Source organism: Aythya ferina (genome assembly GCF_964211825.1).
Source record: "Aythya ferina genome assembly, chromosome: 1".
Classification (NCBI taxonomy): domain Eukaryota; kingdom Metazoa; phylum Chordata; class Aves; order Anseriformes; family Anatidae; genus Aythya; species Aythya ferina.
The window spans coordinates 125,460,543-125,482,630 of record NC_140296.1 but is presented as its reverse complement, the minus strand read 5'-3'; the positions used below and the strand labels follow the sequence as shown (position 1 = coordinate 125,482,630).

The following is a 22,088-nucleotide window of genomic DNA, read 5'->3' as shown; positions in this document are numbered from 1 at the left end:
AAAATTACATTTTTTTATGAAGATTTAAAGACCCACATACATGGAATTAGTTAAATTCTGAAGTTATTGTTATTATTAGCTTGTATGTATCTACTTATGTGAGACTAGCTTTCCTATTGTCTGGTCAGACAATATTGATAATAGCTAATTAGCTTTAATTCACAACACACATCAGTGTTGTCAGTGATTAGTAGTTCTGATAGCCCTTTTGCTGATCTATTCAGAAAAAAAATAGTTCTACATGTGAATGTCTTAATATTTTAACCTCTTTATATCTTCATTTTATTCATTGTGAGTGAAGTTTTTTTTTTTATTATTTCAATATTTTAGTCTTTTTCTTTAATACTCCAGCAGTTCCTTCCCTATATACTTCCAGATAATTTTTTAAGTATTGAATAATCTGCATGCTTGTCTTTTAAAACTCTCCATTTTTATCCAAAATTACCTTTTGACAATTTATTAGCACTGAGGGCACTTCCTGACAGGAAAATATATTATCCTGATGTTTGCTAGTTTTATTGTATGACTTACAAGCTGCTTTTTTCATCATATAGAACTTGATAATAAAACCAATGTGCGTAGACTGTTAGAAAAAGAGCTTTCATAGAAAAGAATTATTCTGAAACTAAAAAGAAAACAAAACAAAACAAAAAACAATCAAAAAAGAGTCTAATTTTTTCTGAGCTATTTCTCATATACATACCCTTGGGTCTTCTCGTAATCTTATATCTGCCTCTTGATCTCAATGTTAAGTGAGATAAAGTATGCTGCAAACAAGCATACACTTAGCACTCATGCACACCACTTTTGCAAGTCCCCCTGGGCATACAAGCAAGGAGCACCTCTGGCCCTGCTGATACTCTGGCCCAGACCCCAGGCCTTTGCTACTCACCAGCTAGTCCAGCTTGAAATTTGCTAGCACACATATATATATATATATATACATATATATATATATACATACAAACCATATACACCAGGGCTGTGGAAGATACAGACACTCATCTCCCTGCCAGGAATTATCACTAGGCATCCAGTCTGTGACCCATGCCTTAGTCCAGCCACCAATGTAGAGCCCCTCACTCACCTTACTTATGACATTTCCCCTCAGGAGCTGGTCTGGGAACACACGCTGCTCCCATCCCAGTGGCTGAAATAGGATCATTCCAGTAGCTGGCATTGAGACCCTGCTACTCGCTTCAGTGACACCATATGCCAGTGGCACTTACTCTGCTAGTCTGACTCCTGTAGCTGGCATTCACTTCAGTCACACCAATCCCCACAGTAGCTGGCACTCCAGACTCAAAGTCTGTAGGACCCCTTTCAGATCCAGACAACCAGGGTCCTTCTAATGACTGATGTTATGACCTTCATTTGCTCCAGTAGCTAGCACCACAGTCCATGGGTGCCTACACACTTAGTCTGACTCCAGTAGCTGGCAACAATTCCACTCACATACACACAGGTTCCACAGCGACTGGTGCTGAGACCCCCCACACTCACTCCAGTAGCTGGCACCACAGGCCAGCAGGGTGTTTGTTCCCTGACCTGGCCCCAGTAGCTGGCACTGAGGTTCAGTCATTCACATCCAGGTCTTACCAGTAGCTGGCACTTAATCCTTTCAGCTCATGTACACATGGGAAAGAGTACAAATACGCAGAGAGATAGTTAGGAAAACAATTTAATGAGAGACATAAGAAGGTAGGACAGACTGGTGATAAGGCACAGGGCTCAGGCAGAGAAGGATACTGATCAGTCTTTTTTTACACACACCATCTCTCTTGTACCCTTTTCTACCTGTACCCCCTCTTTGTTCCTCCTGCTACCTCTTACCTCTGGAATCACCACCGTGTCCTTCCCCCCTTTTCCCTCTAAGGGCTTTTCAGAGTTCTATAACTTCAGCACCCTTCAAATCCAGGGCACCTTTGTGAGCAATCTCAACATTTGCAAGTTCCATCCTTCCTGGAAGTGGCACCTGTAGCTTGTTAGACCATCAACTACTGTGACTGGAAGGCTTGTTTCTTGTGACTGTCTCCCACCTTGGAAATCCTCAGTCAGGTAACCCTGTTGGTATGAACATTCCTATATTCTCACCTGCTCTTGTAAATTAGCGTGATAGACCAGTCTTGGTTCTCATAATTTCCTGCCTCTCTTACTATCCCTTGCTGCCTTGGAAGAGGCCCTTAACCAGCTACCCTTAAAGGAGCAGGTATTCTTCTTCCACATACCTTTACACTCATCAATTTAATCTATAGTCACAGGCTTCTCCTGAAATAACATACAGTTCTCAGAAGTCTAGAACTGTATTTGTCTATGGGTTACCTTCACTTATGCACCGATCCCTACACAAAAGCTATACAAAATAGTACATATAGGCTTAAAATAATAAGCAAGGGAATCTAACTCAAAAAAAAAAAAAAAAAAAAAAAAAGAGACAAACTAAACTACATCTGTTGTAGTCCTCACTGTGCATAATTCTAAAAAGACTAGATTTGTGAGAAGACACAACTGATTATTTTCCACAGCAGTAGGGAAAAACAAAGCAAACCTGCCACTCTTTATCTTATAATAGGCTTGTCATTCGTAGTCATGATCATTTCTGAAGGTCAGAAATGAGATAATTTACCAATTTAAAAAAACAGTTTACTCTCTAACTGGTTTTCAGTGGTTTTCATGGCAAGTTGTTGAATTTTCTATTATGTATCGGACACATAGTAGGAAAAGCCAGAGAAGAATTTACAACAGAAATGAGAATTACACTAGGAAAGAACTCTCTGTAATTTACTATTATTTCCTGAAAGGCACAATTGTTTATTCTAATCCATAGCCTTTGCCATGAAATTGTTTTTGATGCAGAATTGTATCTCATATTTGCCTATGATATAAAAATTTATATTTTTCTAAATGAACATAGCCAGAAACAGTGAGGAGAGAGTAACTAATACATTTATAACTGGATGTGTTTATAGAAAGCCTTAATCCACATCTACAGCAGATTCTTCATTCATCTCAAGCAAAGCTTTCGATATTCTGCATTTAAGTAACTGGGCAGTTTGATAATTTCTTTTTCAAGATGCTACAGAAATCAATGTTTCTGACAATGAATGTGTAGCTTTTTTCATCTGGTTGATGCTTTATTTTCCCAGCTGCCCCCTTGGAAAGTCTAGGAACTACTACACTTTCTTCAACTTTCCTTCCTTCTCCCAGATAGAAGTGGGGCTACAATTAATGCACAGAATGATTTTGCCAGGTGGCTGTCACTCCAGCTTTATTTTATCAGTAATATAGTTAATTAGGACATGTTGCAAATATTGTCCACCTGGTAGCTTTAATTTATTAGTATATTATATGAAAACTCATAGATCAGCTTAGAGATCTCAGAGTGTTTTTGTTTTTCTTTTTTAAATCATTCATTCTGATATTATAGATAGGTTGAGCTTGAGAAACACGGTAATATTTCATTTCCCAGTTCCACATCTTTCTGAGATATGTTAGTTGGTTAAAGTCCCTCTTCTTTGCAAAGAATTAACTGAGATTGTATTTTGTTAATGAGTCTTAAGAACAAGTTTTTCATGTATGCAGACAGATGCTTCTATTGCAGCAGGGGAAAAATAGCAGCAGAACTTACACAGTTTGCAATTTTCAACCCATTACAAAAGAGTAGCAAGACCAGAGGCTGATCATAACGCTCATCTCAGAAATTCTTGCTTACATCATCACAGGTTTCTTCTCTCAAATTTCATTGCAAGCTTTCTCAAGGCAGGCTCAAAACTCTTGCCAAAGAGTTCTTTGTGCACAACGGAGACTTTGATTAAAATGCTAGCATTACAGAAATAAAAATAACCTAATTCTTAAAATCAATAGTAAATGGCTGTAAGTATTATCACAATCTTATATGAACCAGGTATTTGCTAAATTAGTTTATTCTCATTTGGAAAAGTTTCCAAAAAAAATGTAACATGTAGTTTTAACTTGTTTATTTCTTGTTTTCTTGTTTTAACTTGTTTATTTCTTATTTTCTTGTTTATTAAGACATGGATAAGGATGGTTTTGTTATTGTATTTATTATTAAAATCTGAAACATAGTACATATTACTGCAAGTAAAGCTAGGTATTGCAAATGAGAAAAAAAAAAAGTGCAAATACAAACCTGATTAAACTACGGTTTCAATTTGTTAACAATTCTACTCATATCTAATATGTTTCAATTTGTTAACAATTTTTTACTGTAAGCAGCTATAGCAAGGACTATGCCTCCCCCTCACTATACGTTTGAGGACTATTGCCTCACCACCCTCTGATATACATCATTACACCAATGTAAAGACATGGCTTCTTCAAAGAGAGCTTGTACTGCAGTTTTCGCTGCAGTGAAAACTTTTGCACAGATTTTGTATAATGGAATTTCCAAAGCAGATTGCTGTGGAAAAAGGGATTTAATCCAAAAATTTAACTTGGACCCAAACATGATGATCCAAATATTATGTCAGTTGATGTCTGTGACTGCTATTAAATATATATATATATATATCCCATGATATTTATTTTAGACACAAAGTAGTAGACAAGACAGTCCATGTATTTAAATTTTTTATTTTCAGCAAAATACTTGTCATTTTAATACATGCAGCTGGATCAGAACATTCATTCTTGATACATTATCATAAACTCAGAAGTTACTTCAGTAGTTTGGAAGATAGATTGAGGTTAACAGTTTCAAGGAGGGTAGGAATGTTTGTTTTGAAATCATTGCAATGTTGTTAAGAGGGAGAAGGGAGATACCTTTCAACAGCAAGAAGGAGCAATACTGCTTTGGAGTTTTAGTTTATATCTACATCACAAAATGAAAAACACTGGATCAAATCCTGAAGGAGCATTCATGCAGAATATTAAAGCAAAAGTGCTTTACCTTTTGTGTTACTACAGTCATTGTTGTTTCCCTGTCTGAGATAGATTGCATTGAGCCAGCAATGCAATGTTTTTCTGGTGCCTCCTGACATTCATATAGGCCCAGCAAGTGTGTATATGCCCTAATAGAAAAGGGTAGATATTCTACATTTATAAATTAAATTTAATATATTTATCTTCATTATTTCTGCTGACCTTTACCACCTGAATTTTTTTCCAATAGCTGTTGTTCAGCTCTGAGCTTGAATAGAATTGGTCTAAATTGATCTCTAAAACACAACAAGAATTACCATATTTTCTCTACACTTATTGACATAAAGCAAGTCCAAATATGGTAAATAAATTACACGGATTTAATGCTGTTTTGTGCATGGTTTCTATGCAAAAATGTTGAAATCTAATGCTTACAGACTGCAATTTTTAAAAAGGCACTACCTTAAAAATATGGGATTTTTTTTCTCCTTATGGAAGGCAAATACAGAAGTCTATAAAAGCCTAGCACTGTTAACTGAGTTCTGTTTTGCCTCCTGCAAAGTCAATATATTGTTATGAGTTCTATGGTCAAAATTTTCATTACTGTTTAAAGTGATGAAGAACACAAATGCATTCTCAGAACCAGGGTTTACACAGTGTATATGTCAAACTAGTTTATTATTATTATTATTATATTGTTAAATAATGACAAAGAGGAGTCCTTGTGCAGAAATGCTCCATCTTAAATGTATTTCTGTAGTTTTTCAAGCTAGTGAAAAGACTGTGAGAGTAGAGGGGAAGCCATCAGTTCTTTCCTTCCTGTTATTTCCCATTCACTGGAAAGAAAATTTATCTAAAATTAGAGCAACAATTCATATTTTTGCTTAATGCTCCACATTGTTTCCATATCCATAGACCATCAGTGCAAACCCCAAATATTTAGGGAAGGGCTGACAACACTTAAGTAAAAAAAAAACTTTCAATTCAACAAAATGTATCAGCTCAGAAGGTATGCAGCTGAAGTACAGAGAGACAGTCTCATATAACTACACATTCAAGAAATAGAAAGACAACATTTAAATAAATACACATAATTGCAAAGATCATGACACTTATTACAACACCTGCAATAGAGGAGATGTGGGAGGTGTTTGCAGTGATATTGCAGAACAATCAGAAATCCACTGGATTCAGCTTTTTTGTTGTCTGCTTTGCTTATCACAAGGTGGTTTGACTCAAAGCCTAGTGCTAGATTACAATCCAGGGTTTCTTAAAAAACAAACATTCTGTCATTGGTACAGTCAGAAAGGAAATGTTAAGACCATCTGCTGCTTTTCACTCACTTCTGCTATTGGAATGAAACTCTACACTCCTAAAAAAGCTAAAACCCCAGGAATGATAGTCCACTTCTCCGAGCATTTCTCTATTTTTCTTAAAGTGGCCCTAGGCAGATGACATACTGACAGACTGAAACATCATCATGCTTGTATGGATGACCTAGATATGTATTAGATAGTTTGAGGCTTCTCATGTGTGTGTGAGAACACCAGTTTCTGAACTCCTTTCACAATAGCTCTTATCTGTCTATCCAAAATTTCTTCTTCATTTCATTCACTGATATATTGTAATTCACTACTACGACTGAATTCAGTGGCTCAGTAGTAAGTCAAAGCACTATGGTCCAGAACCCTACTCTTCCAAGGAAAGGAAAAGCAAGCTTCAGCTCACTTTGGGGCTTGATAACACACTGCTGAAAGGCACCTAACCAGGTCTAGAACAGGATAGAATAGAATAGTTCAGTTGGTAGGGACCTTCAGAGATCATCTCATTATATCTGCTCAATAGGAAACAAAATCCCACTTCAGATCTTTCAGGATCCTTCCAAGAACAGAAATCACTTCTTTCTTAAAAAAAAAAAAAAAAAAAAAAAAAAAAAAAAAAAAAACACAGCTTAAAGTGCATTCCTATGTTGAAAAAAATAAAATAAAATAAAATAAAATAAAAAATGAAAATCATAAACCAGGAGTCCTACTACGATAGCAATGTTGAAAATGCAGCTAGAATGCAGCTCTCTGAAGAGTTTGCCATTCTTCAGAAGGCAAAATCTGTGCAGGCCTGAATGCCGATTGAATAGTTACAGGCCTTCTAATCATCACAGTGTCAGAAACTACCTTCATTCTTGAGATTAGTTACAGATGTTTTTTTGTTGTTTTGTTTTCCATTTCTGTACTAAATCATAAAACAGTATACAAATACACCTTCAGTCAGGTGTATTTGCAATGAGAGCTCTGGGATATTGTGAGGGATATTGTAAGACTGGAGGGAGAGATTATACTAAATGTTATACTCTGGGAGAGGTCTTACTGTTTGTCTCTTTGTAAATAGTTGAAATCCCAGTGCTGGCTTCTATTGCTCATTTCTCTAGGTTATTACAAAGAATTGCAAACAACCACAGGCCCTAGATCAACAAGCCCACCACCTTGGTGCAAATATTAGTGCAACAACAGGGACACCTAAAAGGTAGAAGAGAAAAGACTGCATTTGTATTCATAGCATAGTCACCATGAACTATTCACAATGCACAAGCAGAGTTCTTCATGGCTGTTGAATTTGTAGCATGCTTGAGTGTGTATGAACAGCTGGAGGAGACAACTGCTGTGGCAAATGAGATTTATGTTGTGGAATGGAAAAATAAAAACAATTTTAAAAAAAGGAACAAAAAAAAAGAGAGGTTTAGACATCATATACCTCTTCCTCCATGGCATGATTGACCTCTCCATGAATTGAGTGGAAGGTGTTGCGCCTCAGGATTTCCCAGCCACTGTGAGAATTCATCCTTGATGTGCTCCGTGACAATGACAGAGCAGGCAGTTCCTTCTTGTACAAGACGTTACTGTCGATTTCTATTTTTTCTGGACCTTTGTCACAGTTATCCCTATCATGAGCCTTAAACGCTTCTGTGTACCGCATCATCTTGTGTTTGTTGGGATCAACCCTGTCTTCTACTCTGTGAGAGGATAAAAAACATAAACAGAGTTAAGTACAATTGTGCCAACAAAATGATGAGGCAGGCCTCTTCCAGATATATGCTTACAGACCCAGCCACCCCAAAAACATCTACACAGAAACAGGAAAATGATTAATAGGCATAGCTCTTTTAGTTTTCTTCTCTCTTTAACATGTGCTTTCATAAAATTACCCTCACCGTCTCAGTTATTACCAGCACAATAATCTCCTTTCTAGGCTTTCATTCGTGACACTGAATTCAGTACTCTTATCCATTTTTATTTTCTGTCCTTTACTTTGTTACCTAGTCATGATTTGCCTTTTGCATTTTGACAGCTGTAAGCAACTGACCACTTGACTCCATCTCCAGATCCTTTTTTTATACAAATATATTAATCTATTTCCTTTGTCATTGTCTTTCCTTCTTTGATACTTGTTAAGCTCAGGATGTCATTTATCCTTTACTGAACTTTGATTTATCTGTTCCACTTCCACCAACCCTTCTCTGCTTTACTTATAACTTGGACATACTGTCCCTATATACATGGGGACATGTGAATACAATATACTTACATGTAATATATATACCATATACAAAGACCATGCATGTAATTTGACAGAACTACATGTAGATCATACTAACACTCCTTTCTTTTTGCATCGCATGAAGAATTGCTGCTGGTATATTGCTCTTGCAAAGTGATATTCTGCACCTTGCAATTAAAGCCTTTATTGTTAACACCAGATTTCTCTGTTCTGCCCAGTAAACCTGAAAATCCACAAGGCTCACTACTCTGCTGAAACCTGAAGGAAGTCCTGTTTCATACAGCCACCACTCCCCCTTCTGGCTTTATCAGCAAAAGATGAAGCCCTGGGAAAGGATGCATGACCAATGTTTATTCTTTTCTCAAGCTGGTAGAAATGTTGAGTAAAATCAGAAATGATGAACAATCTTTTGTTATTTAGATTATAGACAGTTTGCCTGTTATTTCAGGGCTTAAATGGAAATCCGGACCCGAGACTTTGTCACCAGATGCAGTCCTTGCTAAGTATATTATAGTTACCAGGTTCACACCAGAAAGAAAGCTTATCTTTAATTATTCTTGTCCTATTTTTCAGTCATCTGAATTGCAGTTCATTTCTGCTGAACACCAAATTGATTGCTTCTGCCTCTGCTGTTTCATGCATCCAATGAATAAGGACAGATAACCAAAGCATAACAGTACTGTTTTGTTGTAATCATTATAAAGAGTTTGAAAAAAAAATCAGGCCTGATGACATGCAGTTTCTGAAGTATGTCTACAGGGATTATTGGATAGCACTAATTCATGCAAGGAATTGCACAACAGAACTTTCTGAGGGGAACACTGCTTGTCTCCAATAGACATAAAATGGACTGGGATCTGTATTCTAGAAGAAAAGGACTATAAACACTCCTCTCCAGGCACTTGGAATGGCTCTTTTTTAGTATCCATGCATTGAATGCTTCTTCTGGGATCCTTATGTGCACTAGAAGAAAACTCACCTGAGATACCATCGGTCCCCTAGCCCATATTCCCGGCCACAGATCCCGGAGCGAGGCCAGAGACACCGTGGCAATTTCCGTTCCAGCATGACAGTAGTAGCAACAACCTTTAAAAATAACAAAACAAACAAAACAATAACTAAGATGACTTAAAAAGGAAAAAAAAAATCACTCTCTCTTTTTAAATTATCAGCTTTATGAGTACTGAGCAGATGAAGGAAAAACAGAGAACCAGTACTCTTTATTATAGGACAATTCACAATTTTAGATCTAACTGTGCCATGATTTGAGGAAACAATGGTGCTTTTCAAACATTGTTAAACTTGTTTGCTTTTACACTTTGTGGCAACATGTAGGATAATTAATTTGCAACCTAGATAAGAGTAAAATGTTTATATCAGCCTTAACCATTTTCAGAACCTAGTACCCTTAACACTCAACTACAGTTAACTCTTTGATTTGTGTTTTCTTTCATAAAAATAGTAGGAAATGGTTTTCCTCTTGAGCAGCTATATACTTGATCTGGTTTAATTCATCAAAAGGCAGCATTATCCTTAGCCTCTTCAGCAAGTCAGACCAACTTCTCTTAATGGATCTAAAGACATAACCTACCTACCTGTAACCATTAGCCTTCATTGTATTTCTCTCCCAGTCAATCTCTATATTATTTAACTCTCAGTTACATGGGAATGTGATTTGTAAGAAAGAGGCAACATCAATTCAATTTAAGAAGAGATTGATTCCATGCTTAGTGAAGAAACAGATAGGGAGACACAAGATGGACAAGAAAGGCTGGATGAGGTTTTTTCTGTTATGTAAAACAAGGTACAAATATTACTATAACAGAAATATACTGGAAGGTAGCTTCACATGGGAAGATCTGCAGACGAGTGGTTTTGCACTCAGAAAGTTCATACTGATAAAAGGGATGGAAGACATTTGGGGGCTGATGTACAGAAGCTGTTAGATAGAATTAAAGGGACATGGCTTATTGAGACATGAGAAGTCCGCAAACAAAGTGAAGACCTGGGAAAGGTTTTAAATTACCTCTCTCTTTGCAGGGACAGTAAAGTAAGTAATTGCACTGTCTAGCACATTTTTTCTGGACAAATTTTCCCCATTTTTATTCAGAGAAACCCCCCTACCTAGATTACCTGGGCTCTCCAGAGTTCATCCCGCTCATGGGCCACTCTCCAGTGGGTGTCACCCATCATGGCAATTAGCAAGTTGAGCATAAGGAGGGTGGCAATGATGGCAAAGGAAAAATATACGACACTGTACATAAAAGGCAGGTCCACATCATAGTTTGCAGGGCCATCAATTATAGTGAGAAACAGCTCAAAGGTGGTGAACAAGGACATGGGATAGTTATAGAATTGCCCAAGGTTTTCAGGGTTCTCTGTCTGGAAGATGATGTAAAAAGCTAAAGTAGACCAAGGAGAAAAAAAAAAAAAAATAAGGATATAGTTTTAAAATGTGAATAACATTCCAAGAGCAACAACAGGGTCCTATAACAAAAACTGACAACACTAGGTGTTCTGGGAAAGAGCTACATATATTTCTATGTAAGTGCACACTATGCAGCATAACAATGGCAAATCCCTGACTAGAATCACTGGTCACCATTTAAAAATTACTCTGAATTACTCTATTTATCTGCTCTCAAAATGCCTTAAAAATATCAATCTTTTCTTCTTCATGGATAGAAGAAAGCTATGTATGTTAATCCCATTTTCCAAACATAAATACCACAAATGCAATGTGTTTTTAAACTTTGACTTACATATATGTGGATTTATCTGGGTTGTCCTAATTTATACTATCCTGGAAAGAGCAAGAGTTGAAAACCAAACACAAATCAGTGTTGGGAAAGAGACCGTACTCAAAGAAACAGGAACTATACATCATCACCACCTTTGCCAGATAACTAAGGGGGTGACCAGAGAATAATCCAAAATCCACTGCACTTAATTCTTATCAAAGAATTTGTGAGGGTAACATAACACTGTTTTCCTTTTGTAGACTCACCTGATGCAAAGCCTAGTATCACCACAGCCATGAGCCAACAAAAGCGCATAAGATCTCCAAATATCATCTGTAGAGCAAAGATAGAGCCGCCATAAGGCTCAGCTGTTTCACCAAGTTACCATGCAATCCCATGTAAACCATTTCCAAAGACCATAAGTGTATTAAAGGAAGCTTCTCCACTACAGAGAAGCAAAACTCCCAAATGCTTCATGCAGACTTTACAATTGGCATTAATGCAAGTCCAGAGGGAGAAAAAATATTCTTTCAGATCTCCCTGTCTGCAGAGAGGTGCTAAGATGTACACAATGAGTCCATATTTGTTTCTTATACCTTTTGGATCATGATGGTAAAGGGTCCAAGCATCTGGAAGCCTCGTGCGAAGTACATGACATTGCACCATCCTAGTACCAGGGCAAAGGACATGGGCACCACCTCACCAGTAGTGCTGGTGAGACGCATTACCATGGTTACCAGAATCATACAAGCATATGTGATACTGCAAAGGAAGAGGAGAGTGAAAATATTTCGGTAAATAATTTTTACCCTTGCTTATCTTTTCTTGCCAAAAATTCCAAGACAGGCACATACAGCTATAAGTTCATAAGCAGAAACCAGTCAGCATGCTCAAATCTACCTGTACACTCACCTGGCTTCTTATACACAGTAAGAGAAAGAAATCAAGAGAAACAATACTTTAAGAGAATGGAGAAGGTTGCTCATCTGGCAGAAGACTGGAGGAGTGGAGGTAGGAGGTGCAGGAGGGAATGAGAAACAGTAAGTTTATTGAACTTAAAAGGTGGTGTACTTACACAATTATGTGGAAAGGCCCTCCTAGGATGGTTTGTCCAAAGTATTTCGCTGCTCCAACTCTAAGGATATCTGGGATCTAAGAATGACATCCTATTGACTTTAGGACTTAGATTCTGTTATACTATTAAACATAATGGTAACCATCAATTTTAAAAGGGTCTTGGAGCCAGCGGTATCTGCTTTGTTTACTGCTTCACAGTTTGACTGAAAATTTACTTTAAAAACAGAATGAATTAATCAGATGCCCTTCTGAATAAGGCAGATACTGCTCTTTTCTTGGAAAACCTGAGAATGCTTGGGCAGATTGAGAGACTTTGCTATGAAGATCACCATGCTGTGATCTCGAAGTTCTTGTGGACTACTGAGAAGAGACCAGATCTGCTGAGCCTCAGAAAAGACAAAAAAAAAACAACAACAACAACAAAAAAAAAACTTGTAAACTCAGAGGAGCTTGGTATTTTTCAGACTCACTGTGTTACTTGTAGGGGAGCCATAGAGTCCTGTCCAAGCATGGAAATAAGTACCTGTCCTTCTGGAACATATATGAGCAGAGAGAAATCGTTCTCTTTTCCTTTTTCAATGGGGTTTGTAAACTCCATTTTATTTCAGTTCTCCCTGAGATCATCATTTGAGCTTTCTCTATATAACAGTTTCATATTCTAATAAAATTATGTGTTTGTCATATGCTTCATTTTAAAAACTTCATCTCTTTTTTAATTTTAAAATCACAATTCTGAAAATCATGGTAAGATTACCTAGACATGGCCTCTGCAGAACCCTGTTTGAGTAAGGCTCCTTTTATAGGCTCAAGTAGTCACTGATCTCCAGTTAAATATAGACTTTCCTATGTAACCACAGGAATCACTTTACCCAGCATCCCCAAATACGTAAGTACAAAAAGTCTCTAAGAATCTCATGTAACAGCTGGGATTCATCTGGAACTGCAGATGATGCTAATGGGATCTCTGGCATTACCCTGCAGATAGTATCTGATAGCAACCAGTCCATCTAATTACTCCTTCTGTACCTGGAGTTTTACTAGTAATCTCTCACCATCTGTTTCACCTAATAGATTTTGTTGACAGTGTCAACTGCCATAGATGTATATTGAAGCATTTAGACTTATTGAATAATCCTTACCAAGTTTTGAGGACAAACTCCTGTTTGTCCAGTAGGTAAAATCTGCCTAGATTAAGTTCAAAACTGCAGAGCTCACTGTTTCTCTTACCTCAAGGATCAAAATTACTACAGCTCCAATCACTGTGATCAGCTCCCCCACCAACCTCAACTCATCCTCATATGTTATATATGATTCCTGAAAGGAAAAAAGGAGTGAGAAGAAATTAAAATAGATGGCAGGAAAAGAAGGCCTAATGTTAGTGTAAGAAATGTGACTAAGCCTTACAAGACCACAGGAACCATCCCAGGCCAAACAACAGAGAACAGACCATACCCAGAGTTCCTCATCGATGAAGGTCAGCTGATGGCAAGAGAAAAGGAGAACAGCTGCAAAAGCTGGGGACTGGGGAATACTTCGACTTTCCAGTTAAGTAGGTGATTATTGGAATTGCCCAATGCTGCCTGTGGGGCCCTGACTACTACTGACACAGTACCTGCAGCATTTTCTGGACATAGATTGTATTGTCTCTACTGCTTGTTTTGTTGCCTGTTCGGGCTTTCAGTGGCCGGTAGACACAGCACATAGTGAAGCAGACCATGTAGAGGACATAGAATAAAGCCAGGAAACAGAAATAGGGCCGTCCATACATATTCCACTTCAGGCTCACCAGCTCCTTCACAGGTGTTAGGTCTAAGATCTGGCGTGCCTGAGAAAGATACAAAGAAGGAATTATTCACTGTGAGGGTATTTGTTTATGAGCAACATTCACAGTTTCCAGGGTGTATGTTAACAAGTTGTTCTTACCTACGCTATTCAGATTTAGGAAGCCATTTACTTTTTTTTTTTTATTTCCCAAAAAATGGGAACGCTCAAGTGAGTTTGTATTTCTTCAGTTTACCAGCAGAATTTTGGAAATGTAAAAAAGTATATCTTTCAGAGAACAGATTTTGAGCACCAATGGAAATAACAAGAAAAGTATGTTAGACTTGAATACATTTTCCATATCTGTAGACCTGGTTCCACATAAACACTTGAGACAGACCTATGATCTAGGTCCATGAATGTGGATATATGAATCTGTGTTATAGAAATTAAAAGGTATTATTTAAAATAGAATTTGATAGCGACCTTTATGAAAGATCCCATTACCTTTTACAAGGATATCCATAGAGAATAAGATACAAATACAGAACGGTTGGGCTAACTTTACAGTGTCAGAAAGTTTACAAAACCTGTGAAGATGTATTTGAATATACATGTATATTTCAATGCATTATCTTTCACTGTAACTGGAATACTTTTTGAAAAATATTTTGTGTTAAGCAAGACAGCACAATGCACTTCACACCAGGCTCTCCTCTGTTTAAAATATACAACATTATTACAACACAGAATTGAAAATAGAATATTTTAAATTCTATTTCCAGCTATGGAAAAGAAGCTTCTAAGCATCTTGTACAATTCACTTAGATGTTTTTCTCTGAATTGGATTTATTTTTTATTTTATTTTATTTTATGTTCCAACAGCTAAATCTATCAACTTGAAATTGTGGAAATTCTGTATCTCTAGGAAACATCAAAAGGTCCTATAGATCATTAATGCTCTTTTAAAAACTCTGACATTTTAAAAATCTCTGACATTACCTAGGCAACTAAGGGGACTTCAGAAAGATTTTGAAGGTTCATTTATTTTTGTCTGAATACAGACTATTAATGGCCTGGATTTTCAAGTTTTCATCATTCAACTACGATGATAAAAACTGAAGTATATCCCCAGTGGGACTACTGTTAAAAAACACACAACAAAACACACACACAAACACACAAACCCTACAGTCTCTTTCAGCTTACTTCCTTTAGACTGTTTATATCATATTCAAAGTTTTGGCCTTTCTTTTTAAAGTATCAGTGGTGCAGCTCCGGTATATTTAGAAGACTGTGTACTTCCAGGAGTAAATAGAAGCTTCAGAGAGCATCTTACACAATAGGAAAAATGGCACTATTACATAGTTTACAGTTGTGCTTCTGTCAAAGATCTATATATTTTCGTACATACTGTGCAGCTGAGAAAATTTAGAAAAATAAAAGCTTCTACAAAAAGTTAGAGGAGTGGAGTTATAAACACTGGAGTGAAAAATCTCCTACTATACAATTTACAAAACTAACAGGAAGAATCCAGAAATTTTCTGAAGTGCCCTCATGGTTGATCTGGTATGTTTACACACATACATATAAAGGGCAAAGAAAATACAGGGAGATGTTATTAAAAAAAAAAAAAAAATCACCATTTTTCTCTGTTAAGCATTGCTAACTTACACCTCTGGATGAATCCATTGATTTGCTACACTAGCAATTATTAAACATGGAAAGATCAAAGTTACTCCACTTTTTATAACTGTTTCCCTAAGACAAGATGAAATTGTGGCCTCATTGATAAGGAAATATCATTCTTCCCAGTAATGGTGTGTCAATCTTTCTTCAAATGCTCTAGGTTAAAAAAAGACTTAAGACTGAAGAATTTTACATGGGAAAAATATGTCTCCTGAGCATATGTACATGTATATATATATATATATATAAACGCATATATTCAAGATGGGATGAATCTAGGCTAACTGTGTTTCTTTACCTTAATTTTTCCAGTGTGAACACATAATACTGTGTAAAAAAAAAAAAAAAAAAAAAAAAAAAAATCACTCAAAAGCTCATCCAAAACTAGATGTTCTGTTTAGAAAACTACTCTGTGAAGAATGAATGAACCAAGTGGGAAATCAAGTTATATTTTTGTATGCAATACGCTACTGGAACACATTCTACATTGTACTGACAAGAGCACTATACTGACATGAATAAAATGGAAGAGATAATATTAGGGTCATTTAAAAAAAAAAAAAAAAGAAAGAAAAAAAAAAGCTCTATGATTCTTTAGTAGCCATAAATTACATAGAGTCCCACTGAAAGGAAATAAGTATAAGAGAAGTGGCAAATGTTATTTGCAGAGTGGATGGATGATGACGGTTCAGGTTATCATTTTTATGGCCTCCAAAATCTGCAGTAGTTGAAGAGCCAGATCTCTACTTTATATAATAAAATAAGTTGCCTTAAATATTTTCAAAAGAAATTATTATTTTTCATTCAATTTTAAGCTGTATTATTTTCAAGTTAAAGAAAGGCATTTTGTCTATTGGAGCCTGCAACCCCAGAAAATGTATTCTTCTGTCACCTCATTACAGCTGCTTAGGGTACCTTCCCAATCTGCAAGATATTAGTATATCTGAGCTGAATTTGTATTTATACTGGTTTCCTATAACTGAAGTGCTAACCTGCAGTCCTTCATCCGTCTTCCCGTTGTGTGTATTTTCTGTTGATCTCAACACTGATGGAAATATTCAAGAACTAGAAACAGGACTACAGCTGGTATGTTTGTGTTGCGATTTAGTCTGGCAGACAGCTAAATGCCACACAGCTGTTTGCTCCCCAGAGACTGATGGGGAGCAGATTTAGAATAAATAAATAAATAAATAAATAAATAAATAAACAAACAAACAAATAAATAAATTCATGGTTTGGGATAAAGACAGCTTAACAGAAAAGGGGAAAAATAAGTAAAAGAAAAGTAAAGCATACAGAACACAAGTGATGTAAAACAATGCACTCGCTCACCAACAGCTGACTGATGCCCAGCCAGTGCCTGAGCAAGAGTAACCCCCTCTCCCAGTTTTATTGTTTAGTGTGACATCATGTGGTATGAAATATACCTTTAGTCAATTTGGGTCAGCTGTTCTGGTTGCTTTCCCTTCCAGTTTCTTGTACACCGCCAGCCTCCTCACCAGCAAGGCAGTATAAGTCAAAGAGTCCTTGACTTAGTGCAAGCATTGCTCAGCAACAACTAAAACATTGGTGTGTTAACAACATTATTTTCACCGTAAATTCAAAACACAGTACCATACCAGCTACAGTGAAGAAAATTCACTTTATCCCAGTCAAAATCAGAACATTATGAAGGATGAAACTTTGCTTTGTAAGTCAAGGGGCTCAGTCTACTTCAAGACAACCAGTGTTATTTCATTTGCAGTTTGTCTGCCTATGAAAAGGGAAGAATTTGACTGGCTATTCTTATAGAACGTATGTAGGGAATGTAGGGTTTGCAAGAACAGTAAGCTACTTTTCCAGTAATCCTTGTTGAGTTTGCTAGCTGAGAACCAAATAGTCAACAAGGACTTTTCTGTAGAAAGGAGACAAAGACATATATATAATTCACTGAAAAATACCCCATTTCTGACAGATCCTTGAAGATAAAACAAAAGACTAACAACTAAAGTTTCTGATAAACTTAAAAAATGTTTTTGATATGTATGCAAACAAAGAACTAAGGAAAGCAGACTATTCCCATTAGTACAGTAATACGGGTATTTTTTTTCTCAGATTATTTAGGATAAAAAAATAAGAACTTCTTTTTCAAATGTGATTAGTACTTGTCTAAAGCTTTATAGCTTATATAAAATTATAACATTTTAGGTTTCTGAATTATGAACTGGGTGGTACTTAATCGAATCATCTATATCAAATCTTAAATTTCTGATAAAAGATTGACACTTAGAGCATAAGTAGGACTTATGCTAATGAAATTGATCCATACAACTAAATTCTTCTAGACCTACTTCTTCTTGTACCATTTAGAGGACTGCTGCAATGAGCAAGAAGGAGATATAAGTCAAGAAGTCCAGAGAAGATGGGAAATATTTTGGGCCAAAGGTATACAAAATACAGAAAAGAATTCCAAGCTATACATGCAAAAATTGCAGCTACTCATGTTTAAGAGCATTTTGGAAAACAAAGAAGTCTGATGGTTTCTGGGGACACCTTACCCTCTGAAACTGAGAATGTTGGATCTGCATTTACTATGTGTTCTGGAAAAAAAAAAAAAAAAAAAAAAAAAAAAAAAAACAGATGCACAATATTCTTTGTTTTTTTTTTGTTTTTTTTTTTTTTTAGGGTTATGGCTTAGCCTTCTGGATGACTTCTAAAGTTGTTTTGTTTTATGACATGGACTGCTTTCCTCTGAATTTCCATATGTATCACCATACATAGTAGCTCAGAGGATTTTTAAACATAAACAAATGAGAATTTCATGAACTTCCTCCTCATAGTACAAAGCTTTCCAATAGCTGAAACTTTTGTTACAGAAGTTTAACTTAATTTTTTATAAAGTGAGATAATATATGATTGAGAGCATTGCACTAAAACATTTATTTAATAGCTCAAGTGTCTTCTGATTCATCTCTGATTCAGCAGAGATAAACTGCCCATTTTGTTTTGTGTCATAACCTGGATAAGCAATGCCATTAAATGAAGAAAACAATAATGAGCATTTTTAAAATGTGTTCCAATTTAGGATTTTTGAACATAGTTTGCCTCACAGGAATGTTGTGAGAGTTAATCAGTATCACTGCTACAGAAACTACTTGCTAGAGCTACTCTAGAGCTACTTGTTATTTATATCTTTAAGGCTGGGAAAAGAGAGAGAACCTTCACTGAATCACATTTCCTGTAGCTTGCTAATATGAAATTCTTTCAATCATCTGCAAGCTCCACATCTCAGAAAAAAAAAAAAAAAAAAAAAAAAAAAAAAAAAAAAAGTTAAAACTTGAAATATAAGCACATAATTAAAAAGCTGCTATATTTCATATATTGCCTGAAATATACAGTACAAAGTCCTTGCCCTGTGGATCAAAGAATCATAGAATCATTCAGGTTGGAAAAGACCTCTTTAAATCATCTAGTCCAGCCTTTGACATAGTACTGACAAGTCCACTAATAAACCATGCTACTAAGTTCTACATCTACATGTTTCTTGAAGACCTCCAGGGATGGTGACTCAACCACTTCCCTGGGCAGCCTGTTCCAATGCCACACAACCCTTTCAGTAAAGAAATTTCTTCTAATTTTCAACCTACACCTCCCCTGGAGCAATTTGAGGCTTGTTTTCCCCTTGTGTCATCACTTGGTGCTTGGGAGAATATGGAAGAGTATGAGTCTTCAAACTCATTCTTCTCGTTTTATAATCACCATGGTATGCACATAGAAAGCATTTTGTGCCCACAGTACCTCTCTCTTCTTGGTTGAGACAATGAGCTCAAGAAAGGACTGATCTTCAGCCCAGGAGTCAATCTCTGTGAGATCATATAACACAGTGGTCAAGGGTCCAAAGGACCAGAGATTGTGCTTCCGCTTTTGCATGAGGTATTGAAACATCTGGGGAGATAAGAAGTGGGGTGAAGATATCAGAAGATTTCCAGTAAGTATTTGTTCTTATTGCATATACACTGAAGTGTGTAAAAGCTATATATTACAAAATATTTTCCTTGAACTTTGTTATTGTGGTTCTCACAGCTCTCTGAGACAATTATACCTTCCAGCAGGTTAGGAAAGGGAAGAACTTCAGTCTCCCATTTGATTATCAGCTCATGTTCAAACTGCTGAAGTTATTTGACACATTAATGTCTCCAAAGTATAGATTTCATGTGTTGATTAGGAAAAAAAAATAAATCCTTTTATACTTTTCTACAGGTTGTCAGGAAAGAGGTATGGAAAGGGATACTGTCTTTTGTGGATCTACAGAAGCAACACTGACCATCTTCATCTTTTTGTTAAAGGGAAAGATGAGAGTTTATATTTAATATTGAGATCTTATCTCCAAATAAGTGTCTGTAGATATCTGGAGAACTTCTCTTTGCATTACATTTAGGGTAACAAAATATTGACAACAAAAACAACTTCAGTCAGACTTTTAAAATATGGCTGGAGGTGGATATTTCTGTTAATAGTTATTTAACTGAAATGCTTCAAAACTTAGATCAAAAGATCTATTATATAACCATTAGTTTATTTCATTAGGATGAAGAAATTTCTTATACAGGTTATCTGGTCTTACATAAGATTTCCAGGGGAAATAAATAAATAAATAAATAAATAAATGAAAGGACTTGTTTTGTATCTTCTACCCACTAACAGTATGCAGAAACTCCTGTACTCTGTGTAATATTATTTTAAGTTCTCCGTTTCTGAATAAAATCTTTATAATAGAAGCAACTGCATCATACAAACTCACCACAGTGTTGCCCTCAACTCCAGCCAGTTTGAATGGAGTAAGCCCCTCATTGTTAGGAATCAATTCAAGTGATCCTGGTCCTTCTTTGTTCCTGTCATAGGAAAGTATCAGGCTGTACATGTGGCAGGCAAATGTCTTATTAGGCTGGAGAACCAAGATGTGAAGAACAGTGTTACCTGTGAAGGAAGCAGAACAGATAAAATACATTAAATAGCCCAAACCTGTGAAAAGACTGGCAATAGACTGATGCTATTAACAATGGCTTTCATTTTCCTCACAACCCTCATCCCAAATCTGTTTGTAATGAGAGAAAAATATGTGTGTACATAGATGATAGGATCTGATTTAAAGTGTCCAGATCCACTGTATGTAATTCACTAGGCACATACCCAGGTAATCCTGAGCTCTAATGTCGGCTCCATTTTCAATGAGCAACTGCACAATCTCCTCATTTCCCACACAGGCAGCAAAAGACAAAACATGTTCTCCTGCAAAGAAAGGAATAGGGGGGATCAATATTAAGACCCTAGCAGGCAACTGAAGTTGGAGCATTCTGAGGAAAATCTATTCATGTCACAAAGCCAGAGGGTATAAAAGCAATCTGTAGTTCCTGCATCACTCCTCATCCTACTCAGAAAGCACCTGTCTCACACAACATTGAAAGGGGAGAGTATTCTTTTCAGAAGAGTATGTCCATAAAAAGGATGACAAGTGTGTTACAGTAGATGCTGCTACAAAGAAATTACATTATATTTTTAAGTGATATATAATTTTTGTATACATGCAAATATGTAAAATGTATATGATTTAGGTACTTGTATTTAAGTAGTATTTACATACTTAGATGGAGCTTTACTATCAGCTAAAAAGTGCATGAATGATGACCCCTGAAGACAGAAGCCTCCACCTATGCAGTTTAGATGTGGAGCAAGGCAAGTCTCTCCCATATTCCCTCATCACTCTGTTGGTTGCCTCCCACAGCAACAAGACAAGAAGATAAGGATATACCAAAATAGAGAAGGTTCTGGGAGCTGCGTCTGAAGAAGTGCCCAGTGGCCTGGGCTGTGCAGATATTGGCCCCTCTCTTGAGTAAAGCTTTCACCAAAGTGATGTTCTGGTTCACTGCTGCAATGTGGAGAGCTGTCTGCCCTGTAAAACACAGAAATAAAACCTTGCCTTCTAAGAAAGCAGCATTTAACACATAGTAAATCCGAGTTTATTTGGATTGCATCCATAAGGGGAATATGATTTTGCTTTGAAGTTAGCCCTGTTGAAGTTAGTCCTGCAGACTGGAGACATCCAGTAGTCTTGTTCTACTTAAATCTTTTTTATGAATTAATGAAAAATGATTTTATAAACTGCCAAAAATATGCAGGATGCAGTCAGTAACAGCAACCACATTTGTTTTTAATCCCCATTATTTGTCAGTGAAATAACTGTTTTTTGTCATTTCAGAGTTCTTTTCTCACCATATGAAGGACATTGAGTTGCTGGAGTATGTCCGAGGATGGGCAATGAAACTCTTGAGAGAAGAAGTCTTATGAGTAGTGGGTGAGGGAGCTGGGACTGTTTAGCTTGGAGGAAAGAAGGCTCAGGGGAGACCTTAT

The 22,088-nt window shown here is 36.5% G+C and overlaps 1 protein-coding gene and 1 long non-coding RNA gene across 5 annotated transcripts in view; one reads left to right on the top strand and one right to left on the bottom strand.

Annotated features, from left to right (window-relative positions):
* The first annotated feature begins 1,708 nt into the window (after positions 1-1,708).
* Positions 1,709-9,924, top strand: LOC311437925. The gene is made up of 2 exons (XR_014693834.1): positions 1,709-2,058; positions 9,007-9,924. It is a non-coding gene; the product is annotated as an uncharacterized lncRNA (long non-coding RNA).
* LOC311437899 (transient receptor potential cation channel subfamily V member 6-like) overlaps positions 4,578-22,088 on the bottom strand; it is a 33,136-nt gene continuing 15,625 nt past the window's right edge. Inside the window, exons 4-16 of one of the 4 annotated variants that reach the window (XM_084521729.1) lie at positions 21,490-21,630; positions 20,871-20,969; positions 20,482-20,657; positions 19,479-19,625; positions 13,864-14,076; positions 13,479-13,565; positions 12,250-12,326; positions 11,771-11,936; positions 11,441-11,507; positions 10,567-10,835; positions 9,413-9,519; positions 7,630-7,888; positions 4,578-5,717 (exon numbers count right to left, since the gene is read on the bottom strand). In XM_084521729.1, coding sequence (XP_084377855.1) covers positions 5,715-5,717; positions 7,630-7,888; positions 9,413-9,519; positions 10,567-10,835; positions 11,441-11,507; positions 11,771-11,936; positions 12,250-12,326; positions 13,479-13,565; positions 13,864-14,076; positions 19,479-19,625; positions 20,482-20,657; positions 20,871-20,969; positions 21,490-21,630 — 1,811 coding nt within the window. In that variant the 3' untranslated portion in view covers positions 4,578-5,714. Of the gene's footprint in view, positions 6,786-7,629; positions 7,889-9,412; positions 9,520-10,566; positions 10,836-11,440; positions 11,508-11,770; positions 11,937-12,249; positions 12,327-13,478; positions 13,566-13,863; positions 14,077-19,478; positions 19,626-20,481; positions 20,658-20,870; positions 20,970-21,489; positions 21,631-22,088 lie in introns of those variants that run through there. The other 3 variants (XM_084521730.1, XM_084521728.1, XM_084521731.1) reach the window with 3 other exon arrangements.